Genomic DNA, 18,795 nt, shown 5'->3' with positions numbered 1-18,795 from the left:
TGCCGTGGTCCAGGTCAAAGATGATGGTGGAATTAACCAGACTGGTGGTGGTACATGAGAGGAAAGACCACAGGTTTGCAGACTGCTCCATTTTTGGCTTGAGCAACTGGATAAATCATGGCGCCATTCATTAGGAAAGAAAGAGTTGAGGGCAATGGTGACACACAGGAATTAAAAGTATCATATGTGTCATACTAAGTTTTGGATACTTCCTAGACATCTAGTTGGAGATGCCAGGTAAAAGAGAGAAGGAGATATAAATTTGAAGCAAGGACACCAGCATAAAGGTGAGCCCTGGGCTCTCCGAAATACACAGGTGAGCTGGAGCGGGTGTCATCGATGACAAAGACAGAAGGTGCACGAGAGGCAAGAAAAAACTGAGAGAATATGGTCTCAAGCCACTGAGAGCCATTTTTCCAGAGGAGCAAATAAATGACTGACCACTGTGTCAAGTGAAAGGTAGAGTCAGATGAGATCAGAGATGGGTCCACAGGATTCGAAATAGCAAAGCATTGTTGATATCAACAAAAGCTGTTGCACTATGGATAGTTTTTTTTTAAAAATCGTATGGTATGGAAGGCAACTAATCAGAGTCATTTTTTATGTGTTTGTGTATCCTTCCCAAACTACCCTGTGTGCGTGGAACTATATACATATACACATAGGTCCTTTCTTTGTGTTTGAACATTAAACATAAACGGGAACACATGTTCTATTTCTTTTTATACTGCTTTTTTAACTTTATGTATTATTCCGAAGAACTTTGCTCATCAGTATGTCTAGATTTGTAACACCATTTTATTAGCTACTCACTGCTTTGTTGCAAGGGTTTAACCTATGCTTTTGATCTTTTCCTACGTGTACAACTCATTATACCATGGTATACTGTATACTCTCAAAGTACCAGCATGAACAATGGTGAGTCTTCACATGGAGGGGAGATCTGGACATAGGAGTTAAGAGATCACCCTACAGAGATCAAAGCTAAAACCAAAACTCAAAGAGCCTCTCCGTTGCATCATATTGCCTCCTTTTATGTTCCAAGAATTGATTTCTGTTTGGTAGAAACACAAAATTCACAAGCACTTCTTAACAAATCAGGCCTTTTCAAGGGTGATGTTCTAATTAGATTCCTTATTTACTCTTGCATTCATTAAAATAAATACAGGGATCAGTATGATTGCTTTTCAAAGCCAGACAATTAAAATGGCTTTGGGTTTCCTTGTCGTTGGCTGGCTTTTGTTTGTTGTTTGCTGTTTTCACTCACCCCTTAGGTTTGCTTACTTATTTCATCCTGACTTGCCCTGGGGTCCCCAAAATTCCCTTCTTAAGAACTGTTATAGACTAAACGTTTGTGTCCCCCCCCCCCCAAATTCATACACTGAAGCCTCTGACATCCAATGGGATGCTATTAGGAAATGGGGCCTTTGGGAGATGATTAGGTCACAAGGGTGGAGCCCACATAAATGCCATTAGGGTCCTTATAAAGGAGACCCCAGAGATCTCCCTTGCCCCCTTTTGCCATGTGAGGGCACAATAGGAGGACAGCTGTCTATGAACTAAAAAGTGAGCTCTCACCAGACACTGAATCTACTAACATGTTGACCTTGGACTTCCCAGCCTCCAGGACTATAAGAAATAAATTTCTATTGTTTATAAGACACCCAGACTATGGTGTTCTGTTATATAGTGACCCAAATGGGGACAAGACCTATCTAGAAATTTACAATGTTGTCATCACCCAACATTTTCTAGATCAAGCACCTACTTTTTTAGAATCTGATACCTTAGAAATACTACCCAAACTAAGAAAATAATAAAGATTTTTACATTTTGTATCCTTCCTTCAAGTGGCTGAAGTGACATGCGAAATCCGTATCGACCCTACCTTTCCCCATCAAATCTCTCTTTCTATTTGCACATGGCCATCACTTTTTTGGCCATTTGTTCTTTTCTTTGACTTGTCCTGTTTCCTTCAACCTTCATTTCCCGTTAAGGCTCTTCCCCCAGTGCAGTGACAGGTGTCAGTGGAAAAGTGGGCACAAGTGAAGTTGGCATGCGTGCTCCGTCCTGTCCTCGGCAGCCTTTGCTTCAGAACTTAAGCGACCTGAGCCTCTTCTCTGTGCCCGAAAGACACTCGTATTTCAATTTGGAGACTGAGACACAGAGAAAAATCACCTTTGAGCCGCTCAGCGGAGCACGACCAACCAGCACAAAGGCTGGCGTTCAGGTGAGGGTAAGACCCCAGCAAAGTTGCGGAAAGCATTGGAACCCGTCTTTCGTGCCTTCCTCCCTTTCTCCCGACACAGCCCCCTCAAGGGGTCACACACTGGGATGCCTCTTGGCTGCGTTTTCTTCGGTCCGCACAAATATTTTTAAGCTTTCCAATTATTTGCCAACATGTGAAATCGGGAAACGTTACTCACGGGTTCTGTGGAACGGCTCCCTTACACACAGCAGGGGTTCTCCACTTCGCTGGTTGCCCAATTATCTTATATCTGGCCCATCTCACTCATTCGTCTGATCTGCACTCCCAGTGTAGGTATGTGAGTTTATAACCTTTCAAAATGAAGGACTGCCAAGGGCTCTCTAATAAAGACTTGGCAACCTTTCCAAAGTAGCTGAGAATTTTATTTTTGTTTTTTTTATTTTTAAAAATTTTTTTTTTTTTTTAACGTTTATTTATTTTTGAGACAGAGACAGAGCATGAACGGGGGAGGGTCAGAGAGAGAGGGAGACACAGAATCGGAAGCAGGCTCCAGGCTCTGAGCCATCAGCCCAGAGCCCGACGCGGGGCTCGAACTCGCAGACCGTGAGATCGTGACCTGAGCCGAAGTCGGACGCTCAACCGACTGAGCCACCCAGGCGCCCCTATTTTTGTTTTTTTTAAATTCACTCCTGCCTATGAGGGATCTGGGTCGCGACCCAAACCTTCCCACCAAATAACCCAGCAGCGTACAATCTGACTCTCTGGTCTCTGACCATCCAGACATCTGGTAGACCTGGCAACAAGACCGTAAAGAAGGGGCGGTGGAGAACACAGCCGAATCTATACCTGCCTCCTTCCGTCCTCCCCATGCTCCCAGCTGTCCTGCCACCATAAACGTGCCAAAGGCTGGAAACTCGCGGCCGAAAGGCTTTTGCCAAGCGTATATGTGTTCTAGAGGGCTTTTTCAAAGACACGGAAACACTACCCAAAACGAGACAGGACTTGACTACAATGGCTGCACTTTGCAGCTGGAAAGGCGGCAAAGAAGGCGGTCTGGAAGAAGAGAGCCCCCAGTATGCCCCTTGACTGCCACGTCCACGTCCTCCCTACACATCATCGGATGCAAGCCCATGCTGCTTCCAGAAGCACTCATTCTCGGAACACTCGGTAACTGTCGCCCACCGATGACACGCTGAGAGGCATATGCGTGACCGTCACAGTGATGACAGCTGCTAAGAACGCAAGGCCTCGGGTGCCTGCCCGAGAGAACACGGCCACTGTCATCCCACCTCAACGCACCCAGGATCATCGCACATGGCTGGATGGGCACCAGCCCAGGAATGTTCAATTAGAAACCGGCACTTCACGAAAGAAAGTCAAACCATTAAGCTATTATCACGTTTAAAGGCAAAGAGCAGAAAATTAACCTGCCAAAGAAAAACAGTTCACAGGAGCGGCTGGAATGAGGGCAGGTGGGGCGAGAGGAAATGGAGCGTGGCCTGAACAGGAAGCACCTGAACTCAGGTGAAGCCAATTCCGCAGCCGCGTCAGGCCAAGTGCAGTCTTATTAGGAAAAAGGCGGAGCTGCGGTTCATGGCTGGGAGTCCGGGAAGATTGAGTTCAGACGTTTCTGAGCATGTATCTCTCCCCAAACAAGGTTTCTTCACTTCCAAGGCTCTGCTAGTGATCGGATGCATGCGAACAGTTTAGAACTAGTCTGTCTCAGAGCTACGAAAAAGAGGTAACTAATGTGCTAGTTGTCTGCCTGGACCAATCAGAGATCAATCAGAAGCGGAGGCAAAATATTCCAAAGCGACAAGGTGAATCCATGGGGAAACGGGGCTTGACTGATACGACATGGATTTGTACAGCCCTTCAGGAACACTTCAGGACACTTACCCCATCACATGATCCCACGTCTTTCCATCTTGAGGCAAAAAGAGGAAAAACGCTAGTCATCTGAAAATCAAATCCTGGGCACAGGAGGTACCGACTTGGGTCAGGAAGGAACCTGAACTTACCTGTCTTCTTTCCCAGGTCTGATTTCCTTCTGATCTTGCTAACCACATCCAAGCACCTCATTTCTCTCCTCCTTCCTTTCTCTATACCCCTTTATTGTCGTTGTACGATGCTTGAACACTCAGCCTGAAAATTCTCTTCGGAGGAAATGGCTTATGTATAAATGTAATGAATGGGCAATAGCTTTGTGAGCTAAAGGCTTGCACTTAATTCTGGCCCACATTTACAGAGGGACAATTACTGCTTCCAGAGAATAAGTAAGGGGCTTCAGATATTTAAAGAGCTGTTATGTAGAAGTCTGGAAGGCAAAAATATGGGTAGAAGTTACAAGCAAGCAGATTATAACTCAACAAGTTAAATCTCTTCCATTATAGAAATGTTTCCTTTGTCCAATACTGAACTCTGTCACTGGGCCTACTTAACAGGTCTGAAAAACTCCCTCTTAGGACGACACTGGAAGGTATGCCAGCATCGTAGGAAAGAGAGAAGTCTAAATCTAAAGGTCCTATGATTCTGCAGTAAATAATATTATACGAATAGGTTTTTTTTTATAATGAGATACACAGTCGTACACATCCACGTGATCGGGCAGTTTGACAAACTTGAACTTTAGGAAGAAACTAGACAGGAGAGGTGCCTATCCCTTACCCCATAGCAGAAGGTGACATTAGGGATCCCTGGGTGGCTCAGTCAGTTAAGTATCTGACTTCGGCTCAGGTCATGATCTCAGGGTTTGTGAGTTCGAGCCCTGCGTCGGGCTCTGTGCTGACAGCTCAGGGCCTGGATGCTTCGGATTCTGTGTCTCCCTCTCTCTCTGCCCCTCCCCCAACCCGCCCTCTCAAAAAAAAATAAATATTAAAAAATTTTTTTTTTTTAAAGAAGGTGATTCTATCCTAGATCTGGATAAAAACTGACCTGTAAACAGACTTGAACTCAGTAAAAGATAAGAGGTTGAAAGGCCAGAACTTTCAAGATAAAATCTAATGGGCAAAATAACCTGTGCTTGCCTATTACACATGGATAAGACACGGAGACCTGGCTTAATGGCAGCTTGGTGTTAGTTTTTTGTTCTTTTTTGAAAAATTATTTTATTTTATTTTTTATGTTTAAACTCCTACCGTAATAGGAAATTTAGGATTCTGGTTTTTCTGTTCTGGGTAAGAAGGAGGAGAATGAAAAAAAAAAAAAAATCCCGCCTCCGCCCCTGCCCGTGTCTGCATGGGCAACACAAAAGCTATAAAGAACTTCCATTCTGAAGCTCTCTACAGACGACAGCCTCCCTGACCAAATGCCAGAGGGCTGGCAAAGATTTCTAAACAGATTAATAAGAGGCTTCGGAGAATGTTAACTCAAAACCGTCGTTCCTGAAATTTAGCTGAGGTCTTTTGGAGAAAAAAGCTGGCCAGTCAAAAAGAAAGACACGGATAAGAGTGTCGTAAGAGTCAGCGATCCAACTGCTGTAATAATGTACCAACACTCTCTGCAAGACTGTCATTACCGTACTAGGGATGCTGTCTTAGAAGTCTGTGAATCGCTGTCATTTAAAAAGCTAATCATAACATAATGTTAACACATGGAAACCAGGCTATTCTTGTTCCCTGGGCTCATGCACCCCAACTGACCACAGCGTTTTCTTAGCACCAGGAAGATCCTTCTTATAGTGTCACCATTTTTGCATTTCCTTCTTTAGAGCCCTCTAAATAAAAACAAAAGCAGAGGGAAGGGGGGGGGGGGGGGGAACCGTGCAATTTACTACAGGAAGCAAAAGCCAGGATGTGTTTACTGTGTGTATTTCCTGCAACTCACTGGTTCAGTTTCTCTCTCTGAAGATAACGGCAATCAGAAATGACGCATTGCCAATGTTTCCCAAGCCATTGACATGGCCCCATCACCCGAATCACACACGTGCCTCCACTCTAGCACCCAAACCGTCCACCATACACACACCCAACGGCAAAGAAAAGAAGACCTTCCTAAGAAAGGAAGTCCCGCGGACACTAGGTTTATACTCCCAATGAGATCGGCTGTGAGTTGGCCACATAAAGTTAGCCAGCACACGGTGACACGGTCTCAAAGGATCTCCGCACAAAACACTTATTCATCAGAAAGGGGAAACGAGTCATTTTAAAGTAGAAAAGACTGGGGGCTCAGGAGGGTAAGCATCCAACTTCAGCTCAGGTCATGATCTCATGGTTCATGGGTTCAAGCCCTGCGTCCGGCTCTGTGCTGACAGCTCAGGGCCCGGAGCCTATGTCAGATGTTGTGTGTGTCTCTCTCTCTGCCCCTCCCCCTACCTCTCTCTCTCAAAAATAAATAAACATTAAAAAAAAAGAAGCTACCCCAAAGCTTAGAAGCTTAAAAACAATGATAAAAAAATAAAGTAAAATAAAATAAAATAAAATATAAAATAAAATAAAATAAAGTAAAATAAAATAAAAATAAAGTAGAGAAAACAGGCAGACACTACACGTGTCACCACCAAGTCACCAAAGTCAAAGTCATGAGTAATGAAACCAATCAACATCATGCACATCCCGATGTGATGCTCTGAGAAGAGCCCGGCACTTTTCCGGTGCTCTTGCTAAACCTGAACTAATCATGACATCAGATGTTCCACAAAATAACCGGCCCGTAATTTGCAAAAAAAGCGCTAGCAGTCGAAGGAGGAAGAAAAAATAAAAAGAAGTCTGACACGGTATACAAAGAGGGCGTGGGAAAAACACAACCACACGTATTCTTGGCTCAGAACAGAGACAACTGGCAAAGCTTGTACGAAATCGCTAGATTGGATAATAACATTAAATGACTGCTAATGTCCAGAGTTTGGCCAGAACGTGAACCGTTTGTACTTCCGGTTATAGTAGCCGAACGTCTTTGGTTTTCGTCAATACACAGTGAAGTATGTAGAGCGAAAGGTGCCTCGTGTGTGTAATCTGTTCCCAAATTTTCAGAAAAACACTTCTATACGCAACTACGGACACACACCTACACGTGTGGGCGGGGGGGGGGGTGCGGGATGTGGGTGTGGACAGAGAGGAGAGAGAGAATACGATCAAATGGTAAAATGTAAAATGTAAACAACATTTGGGGGATGTGGGCAGCTGAGATAGGGATTCTGCACAACGTTTTTGCAACTGCTCTAAGTAAAAAGTTTTTCAGCATTACAAAATAGTAATAATGAGGGGCCTCTGGGTGGCCCAGTTGGTTAAGCATCCCACTCGTGATTTCAGCTCAGGTCATGATCTCACGGTTCATGGGACTGAGCCCTGCGTCGGGCTCCGTGCTGTCAGCACGGAGCCTGCTTGGGATTCTCTCTCCCTCTCTCTCTCTCTGCCCCTCCCCTGCTCATGCTCGCTCTGTCTCAAAATAAATAAACTTTAAAACAATAATAATAATAATAATAATGACCCATGTTGGCCCGAGCTCTTCAAGGAGGGAGCTGGAACAGGAGAAATAACGTAGCACACGTCCCTCACACCTGTTCCCCCATCCCCCACACTGAGCAGCACCGTAATGTGCTGAGTTTCCCTGAAGGCGACTGTGGAGGCCTGCGGTGAGTTCTCCTAGGGCACAACTACATCTCCAAATCCCCAGAGCCTGACCCAGGGCCTGCCATATACTAGAGGCTCAAGAAATGGCCAATGAATGAATGAATGAGCTGTAAGAAATATCTGCAAGAAACTGTAGACAGCCCCCAATTTGAGGTACCCCACGGGTCCAGTTGGTAGGATTGCGGCCTCTCGTATAAACAGCTGGGTGGGAACGAGGGCAGGAGGCGTCAGAATAAAGAATTAGGTATGGTTCTCCCAAAGGGTGTTCTTTTTATTGAGGAGGAAGGGGAATTGAGCACGTCCCCAAGAGCTGGCCTGAAATGGCCCTACCCCTTTGGTCTCAGTGAAGAAGGGCATACATTCCGGGTGTGATGTGGGCCAGCATCCAAGGTCTCTATCGGATCCCGCGTAAGCTATCCGATGCACTGAGATAAGAGGAAAGGAAGACCAAGATTTCCCAAGATAACACTAGAGTCTGAAACAACTCCACATTCAGTAAATCCTTCATTATGAACACAATGCCTCATTACATTCTGTTCTTACCTCCCAACCCAACTCGTATTTGGTTTCTCAAATTCACACTGACTACACACATGAGCTACGAAATTGGAATCATTTTAATTACTGAAGTTCAAGAAAGCTTCAAGAAAGTTGGTTAACAGATGAAAAACGTGACTCTGCTTCAAAAATTTAGCTAATTCAAGAACGTCCCGACAGACTGCTTTTCCAGAGACGTTCAATTCTGAGTAGAGATGAAGGGGGGGGGGCAAAAAAATGTACAATCCTCAGGCCACCAGACTGCAAGTCTTAAGAGCTGTTCCTATAACCCAAAACTGGGTTACAGAAAATTGGGACCTACAAGAAATGTGCTTCCTCGAATCACCGAGATGCAATTTCATGATCACGGACGCCGGGTGATACTATTCCAGAAACAAATTAAACAAGGCAAACCATGGCACCTGGCAGAGGGCAGGACTTCCAGTGGCAAACACGATTTGCATATTAATTCAAATAAGGACTTCTTGCTCTAATAAGGGATACAATTTTCGCAGAATCGCTAGGCGAGACCTGCTACTGCTCACGTGTAGGGACTCGTTCGCCAATTTATTTGAAAATGAGCTCATGTGGCAAAACATAATGGGGGAAGGAAACCTTCCTAATCAATACAAAGTCACCAGTGAGCCCACAGAGGACCCAGGGCAGGCTGGTACAGCTGCTCTCTCCTCTGCTTTTCGCCTGCCACGTCTGGGGGGCCAAGTAGCTCCCTCTCGGAGTCAAGGCCTTTCTGTAACTTAATAAAGATGGGTATGTAACGCACCCTGAGTTTCAGCGGCCAGTGACTACTTTGTTCCTAACATCCTTCAGCTTCCTACCTCCCAGTGCAGAACCATCCCACCTCTCTAGAATGGAGTGGGAAAACGTGGACGTATCACACCTCCTCCTACGTACTTGCAAGGGGTATGTTGTCTGTATAACCCAAAAGGGCATAGGCTAAAGACAACGCACAAGAAAGACACCTGACGCGCCCTCCCTCAGGGGCAGGAGCCGGCTTCTATCCCTTCCATGTTCAGTGTCCTTCCTGTCCCAGACACCGGGTGGCCAATGGCACGGCTCTATCCATGCCAGCTGAAATTGTGAGGATCCATGGCGACCTGAGCCCTGACCTACGGATTCTGTTAGAGACCCCGCTATGGAGTCCGGATAGGACCCCAGATCTATGTGCGACCTGTTACGATGGTGTGGAATTTTTATTCTTTCAGTACTTCTGAACCGATCAGTATCTCCTCCCACCACACTCCTCCCTCCTCCGGGACGACCCATCCTTATGATCCCCCTCGGCTGTTGTACCAGTGTTTTACGGCAACGGCATATTCCGGGGCAAATCAAGCCATCGTCTATGTTTGTCTGAAGAGGAAGCCAAGACGGTGGACCAAAGGACAGTAGGGCAGCTCTTGAAATTTGAACCTTCACGCTGGTCATCAGTTCCCAGTGTGATATTACCAATGAAAAATGCAGAAGCTTTGCCTCTTGGTCCCCACCCAACTGGTTCTTCTTACCTTTGGTTCCATTGAAATGAAACTGTGGGTTCCTCTGCTCGAGAGAACTGACCTTTTAATCGTCCTACTATGATAGAAATGGTAGTAGTCCTTCAGGGCTCCGATCTGCAAAGACACAAGGGGAAGAACAAAAAGGAGTTAATGGAGTTCAAGGGAGTCTGCTGTTTTCCTGTTTTTCATTACAACAAGAACACAAAACAAAAAAGAAAAAAGGCCCATAAATTATGCAGTTGTCTGCTATGCTTAAATGTTACTTGAACCTTGGTGATCACTTTTCAAAAGAAGGACATGTGATATGAAATGGAGTGTCCTTGAGGCAGGGACTGCGGAACTAAAGATTATAATGGGGCAGCTTAGCCTCTCTGTATCTCCCTTTTAATGTTTAATTTATATGCAGCATTTTAAGTAATTCTATATCCATTTATATCCAAATGTGGGAAAGAGAAAAAAAAATCAAATAGCTATCTGGTTATAAAAACACATTGCGTTCTGTTTGCTGCGAGAAATGTACAATGAGGGACCTTGTTAGATTATTTATATCATCAATTTGAAACAAGTCCTGAGCAGTTGGTCATTCACAGAGAAAACACCACTTGGTTTGTTTCCTGACTTAAGTAGACAGTATAAATACATAGCGGTTATTCATTTACTGCAAAGCTCAAAGTCGGATGGCAGTTTCTAAAACAAGACAAAGATCACAGACCCTACCTATCGACTAAGCATCCCGTGCAAAAAAACAGTTTGGTCCATGTTATCTGCGTCCCTTCTTTAACAAATTCATCTTCCCGTTTGTGTACCCTTTGTTTAGTTAAAAAGTTAGGTCTGTTCAGGATAGCTCTGAAAACGAGTCACTGTCCACTTGAGGCAAACAAACAAAATCCCAGGCAGTCATAGTCCCTCAGCAGATTATAAGATACGGATCACATACATGGAAATTGAACAATACGCCAAACGAAGACAGAAGAGTTTGGCTCTCATTCCGGCTGACACAGCTCAGAAGTGGTTTCTTGGCTCAATCCCATGTACTCGCTATGTTTCCATTTCCATTCTTACAAAACTTGAGGTTGGACTAGTTAATTTCTAAGACCACCGCAGCTCTCCAATTCCATTCTTTGACACTGACCCCCTCCCCACCTTTTTTTTCCCCCCTTTGGGTAATTACATCCAATGTCTATTTCTCCAGAAGACCATGGCTCTGCCCTAAAAGAATGACCATCAACAAGATATTTTCCAACTGGGACAATTCAAAAGTTGGGCTTTCTTAATTAAAAAAAAAAAAAAAAAAAAAAAAAAGTCATTGGTCCAGCTTTATTTTTCCAGATAAAAGGTTTATTTTTTTTTTTTAATTTTCTTCTTTCCATCACATTTTCAATTATCCACCACACCCCTCTAGTAGGGATGATCAACCCAACTACTGCACCATTTAAGAGTCATGCCTTCACTGGGACTTCATGCTCTAACTTAAGGTCTCTAATCATTATTAGATTTGACAATTTTTTTTTTTTTAATTTTTTTTTTTCAACGTTTATTTATTTTTGGGACAGAGAGAGACAGAGCATGAACGGGGGAGGGGCAGAGAGAGAGGGAGACACAGAATCGGAAACAGGCTCCAGGCTCCAAGCCATCAGCCCAGAGCCCGACGCGGGGCTCGAACTCACGGACCGCGAGATCGTGACCTGGCTGAAGTCGGACGCTTAACCGACTGCGCCACCCAGGCGCCCCAGATTTGACAATTTTAAGTCACACATTTTTAACTCACGGGGAAACTGCCCAGATGTACCCAGAAAAGATCGTGGACTCTGTCTGAAGCAGCAGCGAACAATGAGGGGGAGGGCCCAGATGCCAGCCTCAGTCTCCAAGAGTGTTTCAAGGAGGGATTTACGAGCCAATCTTAAGATTCCTGAGGACTAAGGGCAGAATTCACAATGGGCTGTGTAATCCTTTATAAGAAAATCTTAAAATCCCAAGAAGCTTAGAGCTTTCATCTCATGTAGCTTTTGTCAAGAGTGCTCCTTGGGTAAACACAGTAGTTCTTGAGGAAAGGAACAGAAAATCTTTGAGGAAGAACGTTACACAGAACCCATCGCCAGTGTGAAAAGGGTCAGTGAGTTCCAGACCACGGCCATGCAACTATAATGGAAACGCTTTGATTATAGGAAATAACTGAACTCAATTGAACTAGTAAACTCAAATATGGATGAAATATACCCTGAAAACATATTCAGATCCATTATGGCCTCGTTGGTAAAGACTGGAATCCCGGGCTTCTGTAAGGTGTACGAAGCTGGAAAACAGAACCCTTGTCCTCGCTTCGCTTGCTCTGGGATATTAGATACGTCACTTAACCGTTTTGGAGCCTTCATTCCTCAACTGTAAAGTAAGGACACAGGTGGCATAGTGGACACATACCGGAGTCAAACGGGGGGTAAAAAAAATGTTTATGGGTGAATGTGGTTATGAGGACTGAATGTAGTCACACAAGCACTGCCTGGTCAAGCCACTGCCTGACACACAGCGTCACATTACCACTCTCCCTTTCAACTTAAATATAAGTCCTACGTTCTCTCACCTCCTATCCTGCAATTAATCCCTTGCCTCTATCCCTTGGTCAGAACTCCTCTTGGTCTACCCTAGCATCACCTCTTAAATTCCCTTCCGTAATTGGCAAAAGTCAAAAGGTCTGATGATACACTCTCGGCGAGGACGTAGGCACAAATGCGGCTTGCGTAGGATTGGTCAAGAGCTAGCCCCGAGACAACTGTTTGGAGAGTTGTTTGGTGCTATCCATAAATTATAAGCTGTACCTAACCTTTGGCCCAGGCTTTCCACTTCTAAAATTTATTGGACAGATACGGCCACTTATGTCTGAGAATGGAGGTTAGAGCAAAGTTTGTAAAGCAGAACAACACAAACAACTCAACAACGAGCTATAATCCATAGGTCGAAGGTAGTAAACGGAGGGAGGGAGAAAGAGGAATGGAAGGAAGGAAGGAAGGAAAGAAAGAAAGAAGGGAGGGAGACCACAGGACCCAATTTTTGTAGACCAAAGAAGGAATCTGAATTACGTATATGCTTATGAGTAGAGGATGTTTCAGGAAGAACACTCGAACTGCAAAGAGGGCCTTTCTTCTTCTCACCGTTTATGTGTATGCGTTATTTTTTAATGAACAAAAACGATTTAAAAATGAAAGAAATCACACAAATACATTAAAGGGCACATACTCAAATCCCACCTTCTTTTCCGGGGACGAATGTGCTCCCCAAAGTCTGTGTGCCCGGTACAAGAGCCGCGTTTATGCGGGCCATTGAATCTCTTGGGCGGTAAGCTCTATTTTGTCTCCACCTTTCAGGGCTTCTGTTTCCTCGGGACAGTGGTGCAATGGTGTCCGGGGACTGACTGATGTCTCATTTATGGAATGCCCACCATGCACCAGGCAGCTGACCGCTCTTGTACATGTTGTCATATTTAACTTAATGCGCCCCAGGAACCCTGGGAAATAAATCTCATCCCTCTAATTGGATGAAGGAGGTCATCGAAGCTCTGCCCACGTGTATACAGCTAGCACGGTGAGGTGGGAAAACGCAAATCCCTGTTCGATGTCGCGCATCGGGGTGAACCCAGGTAGTAGGGTGCATCCTAGAGGTGGGCTCACCCCCCCCATCCTTCCGGTGAGTTCTCCTACACTGTGGAGCTAAAAAGCTAGACTCGGTGCAGCTAGGGTTCTGACGTGACTAAGGTTCTGCCAGTCAAAGACAGACCACGGCATCGTGGGGCACGTGCTCAGAGGCATTTACGTGCGTGGCCGTAGGGGTGGAAGCAGTCTCGACGTCTTGGCCGCCAGCTTTCTGCGCATCCGTGCCACCCGTCCCGTTTTCCGGACGAACTGGTAAGAGATCGTAGGAGACCTCCAGCGGCAGCAGCGGGAAGCCTCCCCGTTCCTCGGCGTTTTGTTGAGGATGAAGCGGCAACTCTTGCCAAGGTCCATTCCGTGACGTGGCTGTGGGGGAACGATTCTGAACGCGTGGCCTTCTCGACCGGTTCTGCAAGCTACTTAATAGTCTCTACCGAGATGCCTTCCCAGGTAGAACCAGTGGGTCCCATCGTAGGCTTCCTATTAACCCTTAAAACTGGACAGATCAGAACTTCTGAAAACGTAGCCAACCCCTGACACACTCTTGTACAACTTAGAGCCCCTCCGAGTCACGTTCCTCTTGAGTCACGGGCTATGGGGCACCCGTCAGCCACAGGCCCCTGGATGACTCACTGTGTCTGTTCCCACCTCTTGTTCGAGGAGTACAGCTGCTTCTGGTCTTCTCAGAGCCACGTGCACCAGACCTCCTCTCCCAACTCTGTTTTCTACAACAGCAGCCGGAGCAACGCCCCAGAAGGCAAATTTGGCTATGCCACACGTCAGTCCACCTGCCTACGTGTTGTAGGGGCTTCCCTCTGCTGTGAAAAGAAACCTTGAACGCTAACGAAGAATATAGTTTATACAGTAAAGCAGAGTAATCCTATCATAGTAACATCTATGCTCTGTCCGGAACTATTCTACGTGCTTCGCCGTGCTCGGTGAACGAAGACCATCCTCCTACTCCGACCTGCGGGGCCTGCCTAACCCAGCTCTCTGGCCACAGCATGGGTCACACGGGCTCTCAGTTCCCTGGACTCAGGCTGCACTGGCCTCTTCAGCTCCCTGTGTCAGACCTGCTGCTCCCTTGACCTGCCGGACAAGGAGCCCCCCTGCCTCCTCCCTCTCCTCCTTCATCTGTCACCCCAGGTAGAAAGTCTTTAAAACCCCCGGGCCAGGGGCGCCTGGGTGGCTCAGTTGGTTGAGCGTCCGACATTGGCTCAGGCCATCATCTCGGGGTTCGTGGGTTCGAGGCCCACACTGGGATCCTCTGTCCTCCTCTCTCTCTGCCCCTCCCTGCGCAGGCTCACTCTCTTAACGATAAATAACTAAAGAAAAAAAAAAACTTTTAAAAACAACCCCCCAGGCCAGCTAAGCTCCCACCAGCTCCCAGAATCAAAAATATACGCCCGTAGTTATACCTCGATTAGAACAATTATCTGTTCAACGTCTGTGCTCCCAACTCTATGCCTGTACGTTCCAAGGAGATGGAGACACAACCACGGTGCTTACTATTCTGTTTCCAGCTCCCAGTACACGGCTCAACACAGAATAGGTTCTCGGCAAAGACTACTGATTGACGACGTGAACATCGGAAGCCTTGAGCTGCTAACGTCGCACACGTTAGAGCTAGAGCTGATTCAAAATCTCTGGTATAACAGGACCATCAAATTAAGGCTGGTTTCAGCAGAAATAATTTCATGCCACCTTAACTGCCAAGGTTATGGTGCGGAAGGTGATGCAGGCTGAGACGTCTCTATGCTGTTTTTGTTTTTGCAAGACAACGGCTGACGAGCAGTGTGCATTAGTTCAATCATTCTCCATCATTCGCACAAAGTAATCTTTCACCTTTCAGAGGGACACACATTGTAAAATCTAAATATATAGATTTAAAAGCATGTTTGTGTCTCTTTTCTATTAATATGCATGTCCCTTATTGGCAAGAATTGTGTCTTTTATATTCTTTCAACAGCACTGAGCACGCTGAGGGCATTTAATAAACATTAAGAAGAAAAATGTCATAACATGTTGGGAGTTATTCAAAAGAAAGACAGAGTATGAAAACAGAGCAGTAATGTTATCTATAAGCAGGCATTCCATCTAGCTCCTCCAGGGTAACGTAAAACAAAAGATGACTGTGTTTATCTGTCATGAAATACCAACAAGGGCTAAAACAAGAAACAATATATAACTAACAAAGGGGCATTTTATAAATAAATCAGAAACCATAGGTGTATAAGGAAGTATAAAATCAAGAGCAGAATCACCAAAGCTCAACCTTTTCCTTAATCCCACCTAAAAGGAAGGAGAAGAATTCCTTCCCTCTGGCCCCTCTCAAGCTCCTTTTCTGTGCAGTCACATACACACACTCTTCCCGGCCTAGGAGCATAACCCTATTTGACACTAAGTTGATAAATTTCATCTTTTGTTCCCAATTCTGTCAAGCATTTGTGCCTTTTCTTCTTTAGTGGAAGCCTCTCACCCTTGCTCCCAGAATTTCCCTAACGTGACCCTCTCTCAAACCAAACTGCTCTTAGAAAAGTTTAATAAACCATTTTATACTAAAGTGTAAATGACTGATAAGATTCAATGTCTTAGTTCTTCCAGGAACAACTGAATTTGATCAGAAAATCAAAACTGAAGCCAAATAAATGAGTCCGTTATATTTATAACTTTAAAAAACAAACAATGTCAGACAATGATTGGAGGGTGATTGGAGGGTTTTTTTATTTTCTGCCAACAAGAGAGAACCTTCCAGGTGTCCTTAAATGCTTATGTCACAAGTAAGCTATTGACTTCTGAGCAGAGGGCTAGGAGCCAGAAGACCCATATTTTATCATGACTTTGACCCCATTGAGCAGCTGTGCAGCCTTTCTGAATTCATTCACCACCAACAGTCTCCCCTGTGCTGTAGCTAAGATCCTCTCCAGTCTAATGACTCCAGGCATAGAGTGTGCACATTTTTTATATACTCCAGGCATACAGTTTGCAAATATTTCATACACAGTTCTAGAGGGTGAACAACCATGCTCAGGACTGAGTTGTTTCCAGGGACATGGAACTTTTCAGCGCTTAACCTGAGACAACTCCCTATCAAACCTGGTCACCCTGGTCACGAAGCAGTCACGTCAAGGACCCTGTGGTCACCTTCATGAACGCTGTCTGCCTTGTTCTCCCTCCTGCCCTCTCTAATTTACAGATTTCCCCAAATTCTGAACTCCCTTTTGAAAGGTAAGTGACCCCCATTCTACACATTTTTTTAAACAGGCAAGAATTTGAAAAGACATTTCACAAAAGGAGATATGCAAACAGCCAATGAGCATGTACAAAGATGCTCAAACGCTAATTAAAATCATAATAGTTCTGTACACACACACAAATGCCTACAGGTTAAGGACAGACAATACCATGCTCTAAGATTGTGGAACACTGTAACTCTCACCCGTAGCTAGTGGGAGTGTAAAACGGTCCAATATCTTTGGAAAGTCGTTTGGTAATTTCTCACGAAATACACGTCCTCCTCATGAACCAGACCTTCCATTTCTGGGTATTTACCCAGAAAAAAAAATGAAATTCTACTTTGAAACAAAACTGATACAGGAATGTTTACAGCAACTCTCTTAATAATGGCCCCACGCTGGAAACAATGCAACAGGTAAATGGTAACAGGTACATGGAAAATAAATTGTGGTATATCCCCATAGCGAGATGCCCAGCCATAAAAAGGAGCAAACTACTGATGTATGCAACAATGTCGATGAGTTTCCAAACCTCATGCTGATGCAGAAGAACGCTTCCTGCAGAATGCCACTGGTATGAAATCCTAGGACTATGTCAAACTATGATGACAGGAAACAGGTCAGCGACAACCTAGGCGTGGAGCTGGGACTGACTGGGAAAACCTGGAGAAATGTGGACGGTTGGGAATACTCTGTATCTTCAGGACGGGGATAATGACATCAGTGGTAAGTGCTTAGGTGAGCTGGAACCAGTTTGTCATAGGCTTACAATCCCATTTCACCTCTCCCCAACACCCTGCTCAATGACATCACACTTGTGACTTGAAATCAACAAGGACGGAAGTATTAACGTATCAGGAAAAATCGGCAAAGACTACAAAATTAGGGATTCTTTTCCTCTGGAAGAATCACTTGTTTAGTATTTATCAGCACATCACGGGGTACACAGATTTGTCAACACTCATCCGACCTCCTACAAAAATGGCTGCACTGGGGGGGGAGGGGTACGTCAATGATACGTCAACGATGTTGATTTCAGAAGTTATAAATTTCCCTCTACGGATTTCTGGTGCACTCTCTCCCATCTGCGAGATGACTTACAGGCTGGAAAACTTAAGAACCAGTTACCTGGGGCTGGAATTCACCTGTCAGCCCACATCTCTTCCCCCACTCAGGTGAGACAGCGAAGAACCAAGTGGCAAAGCCCACAGGTCTTGCTGACCAACCAACCCCTTTCCGAGGCTCCGCGTGGAAAGGCCCGAAACGTCAACGTGCTGAATTCCATTTACAGTTACAGAAACAGCAACTAGATAAACTGCTTCTCCTTCATGTAAATGTTTTCTCCGGTGCCTCTTTTGTGCTTCCCCGAGAATATTAAAACCTCTGCAATAATTCGTCTCCTGTGTTCCAGACTCTGTGACATTTAAAGTAGAACCTAAGAGAAGGTGGCCATGACTGCTTTCCCCCAAGTCACCAAGAACACGCCAACCTCAGGGTCTCTGCACTTGATTTTCCTTCGCCTGGAATCTTCTAAATCTGACACACATCCTCTCTGCTTTCAGATCTTTGGCCAAATTCCCCTTTCGAGGGAGGCTTTCACGAACCACCTGATTTAAAACTGCCATCATGCCCTCCAGCATAGCCCGCCCCCCCTTTCTTACTTTTCCCTGTAACATTTAACACCATTAACGTACATTATTTTTATTTATCCCATTTGTTATTGGTCTTCCCCCAATGGAATAATAGCTCCATAAGGGCAGGAATTTTTTTTTATTTCACTGATAGATTCACCTTAGCTCCTCTTAACAGTGCCAGGCTTATCCAACAAATGTGTCGAATGAAGGAATGGCCCCTGTCCTTGGGGTAATCAAAGCCAGAGGGAGCATGTCTCTAAACCTTTGGGAAAGTTTCTTGCTCATTTCTTTATAACCCCTTCTGTGACAGAACATTAACATATAATGTAACATGTGCTTTACACTTACTAAATGTTGCATGAAGGAAGTCCCCACATGTTAAACGTGTCCGAGAATTGAGAATTTCCCACTCGCCAAAGTCTGCCTTTATATTTCTCAGTTCCCTCCCTTGTCCCTT

General features: G+C 45.1%; 1 protein-coding gene across 4 annotated transcripts in view; it reads right to left on the bottom strand.

Moving 5' to 3' along the window:
- PCSK5 (proprotein convertase subtilisin/kexin type 5) overlaps positions 1-18,795 on the bottom strand; it is a 472,761-nt gene that overhangs the window by 420,334 nt on the left and 33,632 nt on the right. For 3 of the 4 annotated variants that reach the window (XM_086685036.1, XM_086685033.1, XM_086685035.1), the window contains exon 2: positions 9,837-9,941. In XM_086685036.1, coding sequence (XP_086541162.1) covers positions 9,837-9,941 — 105 coding nt within the window. Of the gene's footprint in view, positions 1-9,836; positions 9,942-18,795 lie in introns of those variants that run through there. The other variant, XM_086685034.1, reaches the window with a different exon arrangement.

The sequence above is a fragment of the Puma concolor genome, chromosome D4 (assembly GCF_028749965.1).
Source record: "Puma concolor isolate L17-30 chromosome D4, mPumCon1.1.hap2, whole genome shotgun sequence".
Taxonomy (NCBI): Eukaryota; Metazoa; Chordata; class Mammalia; order Carnivora; family Felidae; genus Puma; species Puma concolor.
The sequence above is the reverse complement of the archived record's forward strand: the minus strand, read 5'-3'. Positions and strand labels throughout refer to the sequence as shown.